This window comes from Uloborus diversus, chromosome 9 (assembly GCF_026930045.1).
Source record: "Uloborus diversus isolate 005 chromosome 9, Udiv.v.3.1, whole genome shotgun sequence".
In the NCBI taxonomy this organism is placed as follows: Eukaryota; Metazoa; Arthropoda; class Arachnida; order Araneae; family Uloboridae; genus Uloborus; species Uloborus diversus.
The window spans coordinates 137,641,983-137,655,347 of NC_072739.1; the positions used below are offsets into that span (position 1 = coordinate 137,641,983).

A 13,365-nucleotide genomic window follows, 5' to 3' on the forward strand; every position below is an offset into this window, starting at 1 on the left:
CAAAAAGTGAAAAAAATAGCTTTTTTTCTAAAAAATTGTGCTTTAGGACAAAAGACGTTCAAAAGCAATGCAAACTAAAGTCAAGAGATCAGGCCTTGGATATTAACAGTGGATAAAATTGCTTTTAAAATAAACTGGTGATAAAAATTATTCTCTTCATAAATATTTTTATGTAATAAAATATTAATAATTAACTTCATCCAAACTATATGCGTTGTAGTCAATTTATTATGCACGTTTCTTTAAAATAAAATAAAAAATTACTTTTAAGAAGGTTCGAAAAGGAACTTCCAATAACTCGAACAACCAACAACTTGAAGGTTTAGCAGGTTCTTCGGGTCTTCAAGTTACTGAGAGTTGACTACTTGAAATTGGCAAAAACTGCCAATACTATCAAATACCTCAACCGTGACAAAGATATATAGTGGAAAGCAAAGGAGTGAATTGCATAACAAGTTTAAAACGCTAACCTATGACATCCTTCTCGGGAGCTGGAGGCACGATCCTTCCCAAGTGCAAATGTTTTTCCACCAGCTTGTCGTGCAAGCCGAGAAAATCGCTGAACCTTCTCGAGACTGAGAAGCCTTTTTTCTTGTAGTACGGCAAATTTGTTCGTGTAGAGACCTTGTACACCACATATGCTCCCATGCCATCGCCAATCTTTTGAGGATCAGACACAGAAATGTCCAGCACTGTATCATTTTCTTCTTGCTGAAAATGAAAAGATGTGAGCATTTAAAAGTGAAGCTCTATATAAGAATGCATGGTTTTATAAATTTTTCATCCCACATGCGTAAACATTTATTTTGTCTATATATATACACAAAAAAGGCAAGTTGGTAAGCAGATTATGCAAGCCACGCAATTAAAAAAGGTGCGGAAGGGGTAAGGGAGATACATACTTGAAAAGCATGTCTTAAACTCTTTACACATGGGAAGGTTAATTACTTAACCAAAAATATTAATATTTACAATACAAAAATAAAATACAGTAAAACTTCTATTTGACGATACCGGATTTTACGATTTCCTCAATTTAACGATACATTTCACTTGTCCGTGTTTGGACATTTGGGGGGGGGGGGGGGCATTGACTGTCTATGTTCCTTGCTTTAAAGATATCCTTGATTTAACATTAACTTTTCTCCAGTCCCTTGATAATTGTTAAATCTGGGTTAGATTGTAATTGTAAAATTAGTCAAAATGTGTTGTAAGATTCTTTTACCAGTGGATATTACAGTGTAGAACCTTTTATCCGGGAACCAAAAAACCGGGAAACCAGAAAACCGGCAACCTTTTGCAAGTTTTCCCGCCATTTTTAAAAAATGCGCATTTTTGTCAATTTTTGAAAAACTAAGCATTTTTTTGAAATACCTAAAAGAATATGAGCGGTTTCTTAATAAATACCATATTACTCATCCATAATTCGGGAAAATGTTTTCAAAAACGAACTTCAGAGGGTTATCCTTAACGCTTGGCAAAATTTCCGAAATATTTTCTTGAATTAAAAAGTACACTCGTAAATCTGAAATTTTCGTGTTTTATTCCAACTGAATACTAAAGAAATGAATATTGTCACATTCTAATACAATATTTTATTGAATAGTCTCTAATTAAAGACGTTTGGAGCGTAAATGACGTCGAAAAAGCGCGGGAAACACCGAAAACCAGATTTGCAAATTTTTTGGATAGTTATCAATAACAATTTTTTTTAGTACCGTAATCGCAAACACCAAACCTTTGTAAGAAATTTAAAAAAAAAAAGAGCGCTCAAGAAAACAAATTCTTTTATACACTACAGTAGAAAAATCGCACATTTATGTTCAAAAACTTGTTGCTTGTCCTTCCTTTCATTTTCTTTTGTTTTAAAACAAGGAAAAGTGGGTTTTTTTTCCCCTTTTCAAAATGAATGTCAGGTCTTATGGATAACTTTCAATAATAAGCATTTCTGAACTGTTTTCTTCTCATTTTAATATGTATTACTATTTATTATAGTAATTTAAGTTTTATAAACAAATGGCCAATAGCGCTTTTTAGCGATCCAGAAAACCAGGAAATTCAGATATCCGGGACAGCGATGGTCCCGATCGTCCCGGATAATTGGTTCTCTACTGTACTAGATTCTGCATTTGAACTTTAGAATTTTATGAAGGATATTTTTTTAGAGTTCTGAATTTTATAAAAGGTTTATTATCAGAGTTTGGAGTTTTCAGAAAGGTTAGTAAACCGATATTCTTCACAAATCCTTGGATTTGATACAGAAAAACTAAAAATAAAGTGCATGATTACTTGAGTTAAATGTGTTTAAGGTATGGTTAATAAGTAAGCCTTCAATCAAACTGTTACTAAGGTAATTAATTACATATGCAACAAGATAGCAAAACAGGTTAAAACTTGTGCATTTACATAGAATTCCTGTAGAGAAGAATTTTTCTTTTTTTTCTTACCTCTTTGTCACAATTTTAAATTTGCAACACATAATTTCATAAGCTTTCTGCCCACTCTGTTTACATAGGAAAAAAACGGAAATCGCTACTGTGACTTTCAATTTCAATAAAATGACGCAGTATTCAAGTAAAATATAAAGGAAAGAAAACAACGAAGTTAGAATTTTCTTAAATTCTAGAGATAATAAATAAGTAAGAAAAAACAACGTCAAAAAAAAAAAAAAAAGCACAAATTGCCAATATTGGCGATTTGTGCTTTTTTTTTGAGGTTTTTTTCTTATTTTACTGTTTAGCACAAAGGTATTTATTTATCTTAATAAATAAGTATCTAGTCTTTTGCTTTATGTACATGAAAAAAGCATATTCAGTTTTTTAACTTACCCAAGCAGAAATGGCTTGAGTGAAATCATGCAATGCAAGTGAATTAATATCGTATGACTCAATAAATTAGGGAGGGGCCCAACGGTTTTTGTTGCAAGGGGGCCCAAAATTTATAGATCCAGGCCAGATACAGTTCAAGAAACATGACAATATTTGAATTGATTATTTTAGAAAGGGCACAAGTCTAATGGATTTCTGCAGGACTTACTCCCTTTCTGAAAGAATCTAATCATTTATTGTTAATTTTGATTTTTTTTAAAAAAGCACCTGTTGGAAGTAAAAAATATAAATGTATAAAAAAGACAAAAAGGAACGTTACTTCTTCATTCTTTTTTGAGCTACGGGCTTGAGGCTTTGGAGGTTCTGTTGGTCTTATTTCAGCAGGTTGGGAAAAAGCAACTGGACTGGACTGATTGAATTCTTCCTCGGGGGTTCTGAATTCTAATTTGGACGGCTGAGACACTGGAGGGGCATCATCATCTAAACTTACTTCTTCAATTTCACCTGTTTCAGTTATAAGACACTTTTAAGAAGGGTATTTCACATGAAAAACAATATTTGTAAAGATGATTTTCTCACCTTTTATTTTTAAAACACTTATTTTAAAATAACATAAGAGTTAAGCATATGAAATACATCTTGGGGGAAAGGAGAGCAAATTCTTTTCTCTCATTCCTTTTTCTATCTTTTAGAGATCTGTGCAATTAAAAGGTTCTTTTATTATTACAGTAAAACCTTTCTACAATGATACTGTTGAGGCCTTAAAAAATATTGTTATAGACAGGTTATCATTGTAGAGTTAAATTCTTTATGCTGACACTTTGCTCAGACTAAGGAAAATATTGTTATAGACAGATTTATTGTTATAGACAGTATTGTTATAGGCAGGTTTCACTGTATCAACAATTAATTAACAAAATATAATTCAAAATTTAGCCCGGAAAAATATTTGTCTTAAAAATATATACATACCACTAAGGAGATCATCAATACCATTCTTTGAAAAATCATCTTTTGACTGTGTCTAAAAATGGAAAATATATTTCAGTGCCTTCTGCAATGAAGTCTAATTTTAAATTTCAAAAAAAGAAGAAAAAAAAAAACAACAAAAGCATTAAAAACATTTTATAAGGTTTCTTCACCATAATGTTACACCATATGAAACATTAAATATTGATTAAAGCAAAACAACCAATTTATAATCATTGCAATCAAAGTTTATTAATCCTTTGAATTTAAAGACAAAAAATAAAAATATCTTGCAATGTTTGAATTTCATTCCTCAATTTCATTGATTATAAAATTATCAATTACCAAAGCGACTAAGACAGCAGAAAATCAGTTGAATAAATTGTAATTTGTATGTAATTGTTCATTTGTAAATATTTGGTATTCGACGAAATATTTGGTTTAAATTTTAACCAAATATTTGGTATTCAGCATTTGGAAAAATATGGTTTTCAGTGCATCTCTACTGGGAATATTCAGTTTCATAATCAAATCAGATTCTAGTGCATAAGTTAAATGAGAGAGTTACGTTTCAAGATCAGGCTTGCTTGAACCTTTATCTTTTACAAAAAGTTTGTTTTTATGACAAAAGTTTTACTAAAACTTCAAAGTGACAAAGAGGGTGCATAGAACCTTAACTTAAAGTCTCCTAAAAAGCCTGGGGGGGGGGGGCACTAAGATATGTTACTGATCTCACTTTGAAGCAATAAAAAAATTCATTTGCCATAGGGTTATAGAAAAAACTTGAAAAATTTTGTCATTGATTTAATGCAAAATGAACTTAACTTTAAAAAAAAAAGAATCTTTTGATTTTTCATTGGAAGTGTTTCAAAAATTTATCAGGACACAAAATATTGCATTTCTCCTAATATTCAAATGTAGATTTTAATTTATGCATTTTGTTTGTTTTCAGAATTTTTGGCAATTTAATTTTTGTGCATTTCAAGCTCATGTGTTCATCAAACCTGAGTTTTTGATTTCAATATGTAAGAGTTCTTACATTCAGGAAGTCATGTCTCTCTATTTGCCGCCTTTCTTACATTCTCCTGCTAAATGCTCCCCCCCTCCCCAAAAACAACATTATTAACATTTTACAGAACAAAAACAGGATTTTACTAGTCAAAACATGTTTTACATTTTAATATAATCTTAGATCAACAGGAAATATTGTTGATTGAAATATTTTTCAAAAATTATTGCCATTATGAGCAATATATTTTGCTTAAATCAAAGCATTTTAAACGTGATCAAAAATTGTATATGCTAGTAGTAATTCTTAAAACTTTTATTGGATAGAAAAAGGAACAAAAATATGATTATAAATTACCTGATAGATACATATATTTATACTTGAAAACTTTTTTTCCTCTTAACCTAAACTATTAATTTTCTTCTTTTTATCAATGGAAAATCTTTAACAACACTATCAATGTTGATTGTATCAGTCTGTTCTGTAAAATATTATATAAAATGTCATTATATAAAATGACCCCCTGAATCCAAATATAACCACCGTTTCCCACTACCCATCCCATTTTGGAGATAGTGCCACTTCCTCCCCCTCCCAATTTTTTTCTGTTTTCGACTGTTTTAAAACCGTTATTTTTATTTGGAGCGGGCATAGAGAAAAGAAAAGTTAAAAAACATGAGCATTGCAAAGAGGGACCCTCAAGGTGGTGCTCCTCCCTAAAACATTTAAAAAATCATCAAAAAATGATCTTTTTTCTTTTTTACCAATTTGTTTTGGATTGTAATTCTCAATGCAAAATCAAAGTATCGGCTTCACTTCTATGAGCTCCATGTCCGAAAAAATGTGCATGTTGAAAATAAGATAAATAAAATAAATATGAATTCAAAAAAAAAAAATCTTGAAGCACCGTATGTTGCACATGAGTCGCATCACAGACCTTTAGTCCCAAACTTTTCCGAATCATTTATATTTATTGAAGTTACAGTCACATACATAATTAAGATTTCGAATGAAATTAAGCACGCCTATAATTCAGCATTACTATCCTCTTTATACAGGGCGAGTTTGATCGAATTTGCCATACGAAAACGGGTGATGGAAGATCCCAAACGGAACAAAGAACCACCCATTATCGTGGCCAATCCTTAACCGTAACTGAGTTATGGTAGATATAAGGAAAATGAGTAAAAAAACAAAGTTCTGAGAAAACGACCGATTTCTGAGACTCATGTAGGACCTATACACAAAATAAGTACATATTTGGAAAAAGCAGACTAAATCCTACAAAATGACACTTTTCTCATCAAGATAGTCACATTTTACAATGAGCTACAAGCTTTGAAACATTAGACAGGGTCAGATTTGAAATGGTGCCATAGTTTACAATCAAGTTTTCAAGAACAACCGTATGAGCTATAATCGGTCAAATCTACCAAAAACTGACCCATTTTACCAGCTTTCAGATGACAAAACAACAAATCATATTGGGCTTCAAGTTCAGCAGAAATTCAGGCTTTTGTTTGAAACAGTGTAAAAAACAGCAATTGTTGAAAAAGGAAATAAAGCGAAGGGTTGCACTTTTGTTTTAAATCTTCTGTTGCACGTAAGCATGTTGCTTTGTTTAAGATAATGATATTTTTATATCAAAATAACATTTTTAACATTTTATTAGGTGAAGAAACACTACAGATAATCATAAGTAGAAGCAAGGCTTCACTCGATGCATGTCTTATAAGAGGCATATAAAGTGAAGCCTTGGTAGAAGGAAAAGAAACATTACTATCCCATGCTTTTCACAAAGAAAAAATCAATAACAAAAAAGTAACATAACATCAGTGAGTACATCCAATCAATGATGAAATCAGTTGCGAACGGAAACAACCATTGCTCTAAGTGAAATTTCATTTCTTAGTTTTACTACTGCTCCATCAAATCAGTTGCGCAATTCCTGCGAACTGGCTACTTATGTTTTGTACACTTCTTGTTTTAAGAATCCCCAAAGAAGTCCACTGGCATCAGGTCTGGCGATCTAGGTGGCGAAGGAATGGGACTCATACGACCAATCCATTGGGGATACTGTTCAGTCAGAAAATTCCGAGCGGCATTTGAAAATGAACAGGGTTACCATTGTGTTGAAAAATGATTTCCACCCTCTTCGAAGCAGGAAAGGGGTGAGGGTCACGGTTCTGCCGATGTTGAGTATGCTGGACCGAATAGTGGAAAACCCAAGTGTGAGTTTACGCATGATTGCTAGAGAAGGTGGACTTTCACAAAGTAAAGTTATGAAAACATTGCAAGAAAACAAGTATCACCCTTACCATTTCACACTAATACAAGAAGTGCACAATTCAGGTTTAGAGAAGCGGGTAACATTTTGCAGATGGCTACTACTCTGAGACATTAAAAAACACCATTTTCTAAGAAGATACTGTGAATAGATGAGTCGTTGTTCACTAGAGGGGGCATCATAAATTTGAAAAACTGCCGTCAATATGCTGAACATAATCCTTTTTTAACCCGAAGTTCATTGCTTCAAACTCGAATCAGCTGAAATGTTTGGTTTGGCGTAATCAGAGATCATTTCATTGGTTCGTATGTGTTTCGAAGTAGCCTAACAAGAAACACATATTGAGAGTTCATTGAACATCATTTGCCAGCCTTATTCAGACTTGCCAACTTTCTAGATTTAGCCCGGTAATGCCAGATTTTTGCCGCGTCTTCCGGGTTACCGGACTTTTGTGATTTTTTTCCGGAATTCCTCTAATTTTTCCGTCGTGATCAAAAGAACGTGTACTGATTCGAATTTTCTTTCGTTGTGGACGGCGACTTTCCTTTACGTACCGAGAGTCTGCAATTGGTTCACCCTTCTAACGATCGTCATAGATCGCTCTGTAGCGGCGCCAAACTCAACGCTGTTCCCCGTTGTTGGCGACCCCAAATCTTTCCACTCAGCAGGATTGTTTGAGATGTTTGGCATTGCGCCAAATAACGTGTTCGCGCTTTCTTGCTACTTTGTTTACATTAGCTACTGTGGATTGCGTAGGCAAGGATGTTAAGAAAACTTCGGAAAAGTTTTGAATTTTGGTGGAACTTGACGATGTCTGGAAGAAATATTCTATCTTAAACAAGTCTTACAGTGTTGATTATCCATTCATTATAGAATCAAGAAAAGGTCAACAGTTTGCGTTTTGCTCTTTGTGCTGTTGCGATTTTTCCATAGCCCATAAAGGAAAAGGAGATGTTATTTCTCATCCCCCCCCCGGATGTTTTGCTAAACATTCGATTTCGGTTAATCGGACAGACCACATCGGATCGTTTTGGTCCCAGTCACTTTTTTTTTTTTTTTGAATTTCAATAAAAACAATGATTTTTATACTTTGGCAAACTCCGGGGTACCACAGAGACACCAATTTTTTTGTGCTATTTTAATAAATAAGTAGCACGCTTTTTTTGCATGATTTTCTTTTTGTTAGGGAATAAGATTGGAGGTTAGATCAAAATAAATAGAGATAGATGAGAAAATTTAGAGATAGGTCGAATAGGTAGATAGATGTACATTGAGCGTACAAAATTTTTTTTTTTCGAATTAATCTATTTTTTTCTTTGAAAAAAAGATTGTTAATTACTATCAGAGGTAAATTTACATGGATCTAGAGAAAGATAAATCTACAGGTCGATGTACAGTGAGAGATAGACAGACCTGTTATTTAAGGAACACCAACGGGGGTTGGAGAAAAAAAGTTATTTAATGATTTATGTGTTTTTTTGCACTTTTTAGTACTTTTGACCTCACAAACCCCGAACCAATCGCACCACACAAATATTTTTTGTACTGTAGTGTAGGAAGTTTAATTTTAAATATGATGAATGAAAAAAATTTGAAGCAATTTTTGTATTATTTACAAATTTTTGAAAAAAATTTTAATTTGCAGTTTTTCCCGGGTTTTATTTTTTTCTAATATCATCGTGCAAGAAGTATCAAAGCCTTATTTCTAAAATTTAAGTTGGTAATAGTAAAAACATTTCGCCCTCTTCAGAAGGAAAAAGTTCTTAAAAATAAGCAATAGTTTTTTTTTTTACAATTTTTTTAAGCTGAACACTTCATGTCTTTCCACGCATTGGTCGAAAAAAGGTTCTTCATTCCTGTATGCCTCTGACGTCACTACTTGGATTTCGATTCGATATTTACGACGGAATCTTAATTGCAAACAATGTTACTTTTTTTTTTACTATATAGCTTACTTCTACATTTTATGACAGGATGACCACGTGTTTTTCCGGCAGCGCTTGCTTTTTTTCTTTCCTTTTTTTGTTTTATTTAGGGATTGCATTTATTTCTTTTTCCATCCCCCCCCCCCACCTCCAAGCTGTATCTATAAAACAAAACATTTCATAGTTGTGCGCATTTAATTCAATAAAAACAGCGAGATTTTCTTTTCTTTGTCAAACGTTACGTTTTTGCACACTACGGGGAATTTTGGACATAACTTTTTTTTGCTCGAATTAAACAAAAAAAAAGCGGTTTTTTGAGTGATCTTTGTTTTTATTATGAAATGGGCGGGGAGGTTAAAATAAATAGAGGTGGATCGTAAAGGTAGATAGCTGCCGAAGGCGGCAATCTTGCCATAAAAATGTGAATAGCACAAAAAAAGATAGAGATTGATTGATTAATACTGCTGCCAAATTTATTTAAACAGCCGCCGAAGGCGGCAAACGCTAAGTAAAAAGGTAAAGTTAACCAAACAGTCGCCGTAGGTGGATGCTTGCATAAAAGGCAAATGGCGTAAGAAGGCGAACCAGCTGATCGCCGCAGGCGGCTAGTATAAAATATTATTTTAGAATAACCATAATTGTTATTAGTCAAGATGTAAATAAAATATATATTAAAGTAAGAACAACAATCAATGGAATGTATTCAATCATATTAGGGATGTCTCAATAAATTAACTCCGGTAAATATTACAGAATTTGTTTCCTTAGTATTCAATGCAATTTTGTTGTAATATGTGTTGATCACAATTTTTTAGTACTTGTTGCAATAGTTGCAGGATTTTCTCATGCAAATTGCAGGATTTTTCATTTTTCAAGGTTTGGCAGATCTGCTTATTTGACGCTATACCTGCTCCAGAGAGAGTGGAAATCATTTTGCAACATGCTGGAGCTCTACACATTCTTCAAATGCCATTCGGAATTTTCTGACTGAACCGTATCCACAATTCATCGGTCGTATGGATCCCATTTCTTAGCCTCCTAGATCGTCAGACCTGATACCAGTGGACTTCTTTGGGGATTCTTAAAACAAGAAGTGTACAAAACATAAGTAGCTATTTTGCAAGAATTGTGCAACTGGCTTAATGAAGCATTAGTAAAACTAAGAAATGAAATTTCACTTAGAGCAACGATTGTTTTCATTCACAAAAAGGCAAAGGCTACAGGTGTGGTGACGAATAGTTTCAGCATCTAGTGTAAATTTTCATCACTGATTAAATGCACTCATTGACAGTGGCGCCGACTCCATAGGGCTTGAGGGGGCCCAAGCCCCCTCAATAATTTAAGAACATTATTTGTCATATTATGGTTTCTAAAATCACAAAATTATGTTAATATTTTTTACTTTCCTTGTTTGAAAATAGTTACATTGCAAAATACATTCAGTAATGAATTAAAAAAAAAAAAAAACTATTGTGGTAGTAAACAGGTTAATTGAAAACGAGTGGTGTGAATAATGATAGTGTTACGGTGCTGAGAGCACTCATAGAATTTGTCCCAATGCGCGAACCTTTGGGTGAAGTCGGTCGCCGGAGGCGCTCTCATCTAAGTGTTGTTGATCTGGAAAAAATATATCAGGGTTTGATTTGTACATTAAATGGAAGGCGTGATAGTTTTCTTCAGTTATTAGAGTTAATAAAGTAATCTGTATTAACTCTTTAACTCTATTAAAGCATTAATTTTGACCCATTATTTTTATTTAATGAACTCTGAGCCTTATTCAAAACAAGCTTAAATTAGTTATTTCACTTATAGTAATCAGTGCGACAGCAATCTTATGCTTTATTCTTTTAATGATAGTTTATATTTATTTAAATATCATTTCAATCTTCTCAGAGCTATATATTCACTGCTTTATAATATACTAAAAGCATAATTATTACTGTAAATTAAATTAGCTTTTTTCGAAAATACCATGCGTTTTTTTTTTTTTTTTCAAAGCCAAAAAATGTTGTGGCTTGTCGAGTTTCTCCGAGTGTCAATTTATAGAGAGTAGAGTTTTTGGGGTTCTAATGTTGATCATATGACTAAAATGTTTAAAAAGCTTTAAAACTCACCACTATTTTTATCTCAAATTTAGAAAATTTCCCCTGGCAAGGCCCCCATTATCGCACTCTCCCCCCAATAGTTGTTATAAATCAGTGCCACTGGGAATTCCTTTCCATACAAGTCAAGTGCACTACCTTGTATAGTGCCGTAACCTAGCTATGGCACTTCACGGCTCCCCAAAAAATAGAACTGTAAAATTGTTCCTCACTTAAGGCAAGTGACATGATCTAATTGAAGCAGAAAATTTGTGTACCAATTTTTAGATCGTTTTACTTTGAAAATGCCATGCCACATATTGTTTGTATAAATTATACGCACCAGAAAATATATAAGTTGGCATTTTCAAGGCACAAAAATCTGAATTTTCGAAGGGGTGGGGGCCCTTTGTGCTTTAACGTACTCCCTAGACCCCGGTGACATCCAGCTTCCCCAATAATTTTTCCAAGTCGGTGCCCCTGCTCATTGATGTTATGAATGTTGTCTTGAATTCAAACATAATTTGAATTCAAGACTTAAAAAATTCAAATGAATAAAAAAAAAAACTTCATTTGTGTCCTCAAACGTGTGCGTCTTCGTTTTTTTCTCCTTCTTTTTTTTACGCCCACTAACCATTTGTGCACCTTTGAGGATTTTTTCTTTTTGCGTCCTTTGGTAGTTAAGGTTGTCGCCCTCTTGAGGGACCCAGAACGCCCCTGACTGCTTGTCGAGCTTCATGATTTAAAATCCCCTCCAACGAGGTTGAACACTCTCTTTCTCGTCTTACTATGTCAGCTCCAGTGATGAATGGTTCGCATGCATGCTAGTATCCAGTATTTCGTGCGCGTGTCTCAATGAGAAAAATTTCCTGAAACAATTAAGAACTGAAGAGTAAAAAAAAACTGCTATGATGTTGATTTAGAGAGACAAAATTTGCCAGCTGTCTTAAAAAAACAAACTTTTTGATGTTGATTTAGTGAGACAAAATTCGCCATCTGTCTAAAAAAATAAAAATAAATAAATAAATAAAAAGACTTCTTGATTTTAAGGTAGTGTTACAGATTTTGCCACCCCTAGCAAAGATCCGCCCGGGGCGAGTGCCCCTTTACCCCCCCCCCCCCTTTAACGCTACGCCACTGGGTCAGGCATTCTCCCTAAATCTCGGGACACTTGACCTATAAGCAGGCTTCAGGAATATAACTTTTTCAAACCATTTCAACAAAGACTTATGCTATCATTTTTATCGATAATTATGTGCAAATAAACTATTTTTGTACATACATTTTTTTAAAATTCCGTTCTAACTATTCTACAAAAAAAAAGGAATATAAAAAAACCAAAAATTGGGTCAAGTCCCCCTAGTGTCACCTACATTTTTGCTATGAATCTCACGAGCATGGTGAGAGTTGGAACTTTTGGCAAACAAATAATTAAATTGCCGGCGATTTAATTTTGTCATATCACTTAAAAATTAATATTTTGACCTAGACACAAGGATCTTGAGACATTATAAGGACAGTTACGCAATAAATTCTCGATACATATACAAACAAATACACGAATAATTTGATATTAAGTAAATAATAATTTGAAAGATATATTAGCGATAATGAACAGTGATCTGCCCAGCGAACGTAATAGGATTAATAAGAATTTCCTGTTCCGATTCTTTATTTTCTTTTTTGCTAAATTCTTTTTTAAACATTCAGTTGAACTTACTTCAACGGCAGATTTAAAAATATCATCACTTTCAGTGTCCATAATGCTGTCTTCGAAAGGAGGTGGTTCCCTGGAATCAGCCATGTTTACAACAGAGCGCGAGTTGATGCACTACGCCCGACTGCCAGATGCATCTGAACTGAATACTGAATCATAAACGTGTAATCAAATTTCTGACAGACACCAGCTGTGAAATAATAATAATAAAAAGAGCAAACAAAACTACAAACAAGAAAAAAAGACCCAAAACTAAATTAATTTCAATGTGTGTGTGTGTGTGTTTTGTTAAATTTAGTGTTAAATAAATCTTTTCAGAAATGTTGTTCAAGTTTGTTGTCAAGTGATAGAAGTACTCTCAAAAAGGTTATGTTCGAATAGATATACGGTTTACCCAAATGGTCATTTTCATGACGTTTGGGAACGTCCCGAGGTGTCCGCAAGGAAGGGAAAATGTTGGGGTGGTTGATTTTACAGCGATTTTGATCTCATTTTTTCCAGTGTGTTTAACGATAGCAGAGGTTTCCAACCGGTGGTTTGAGAGATTTT

General features: G+C 33.4%; 1 protein-coding gene across 2 annotated transcripts in view; it reads right to left on the minus strand.

The window, feature by feature from the left end:
• LOC129230675 (sorting nexin-2-like) overlaps positions 1 to 12,947 on the minus strand; it is a 35,648-nt gene extending 22,701 nt beyond the window's left edge. For both annotated transcript variants that reach the window (XM_054865091.1, XM_054865090.1), the window contains exons 1-4: positions 12,820 to 12,947; positions 3,801 to 3,852; positions 3,148 to 3,332; positions 471 to 711 (exon numbers count right to left, since the gene is read on the minus strand). In XM_054865091.1, the coding sequence (XP_054721066.1) occupies positions 471 to 711; positions 3,148 to 3,332; positions 3,801 to 3,852; positions 12,820 to 12,903 (562 nt within the window). In that variant the 5' untranslated portion in view covers positions 12,904 to 12,947. The remainder of the gene's footprint in view (positions 1 to 470; positions 712 to 3,147; positions 3,333 to 3,800; positions 3,853 to 12,819) is intronic.
• Positions 12,948 to 13,365: the final 418 nt, after the last annotated feature.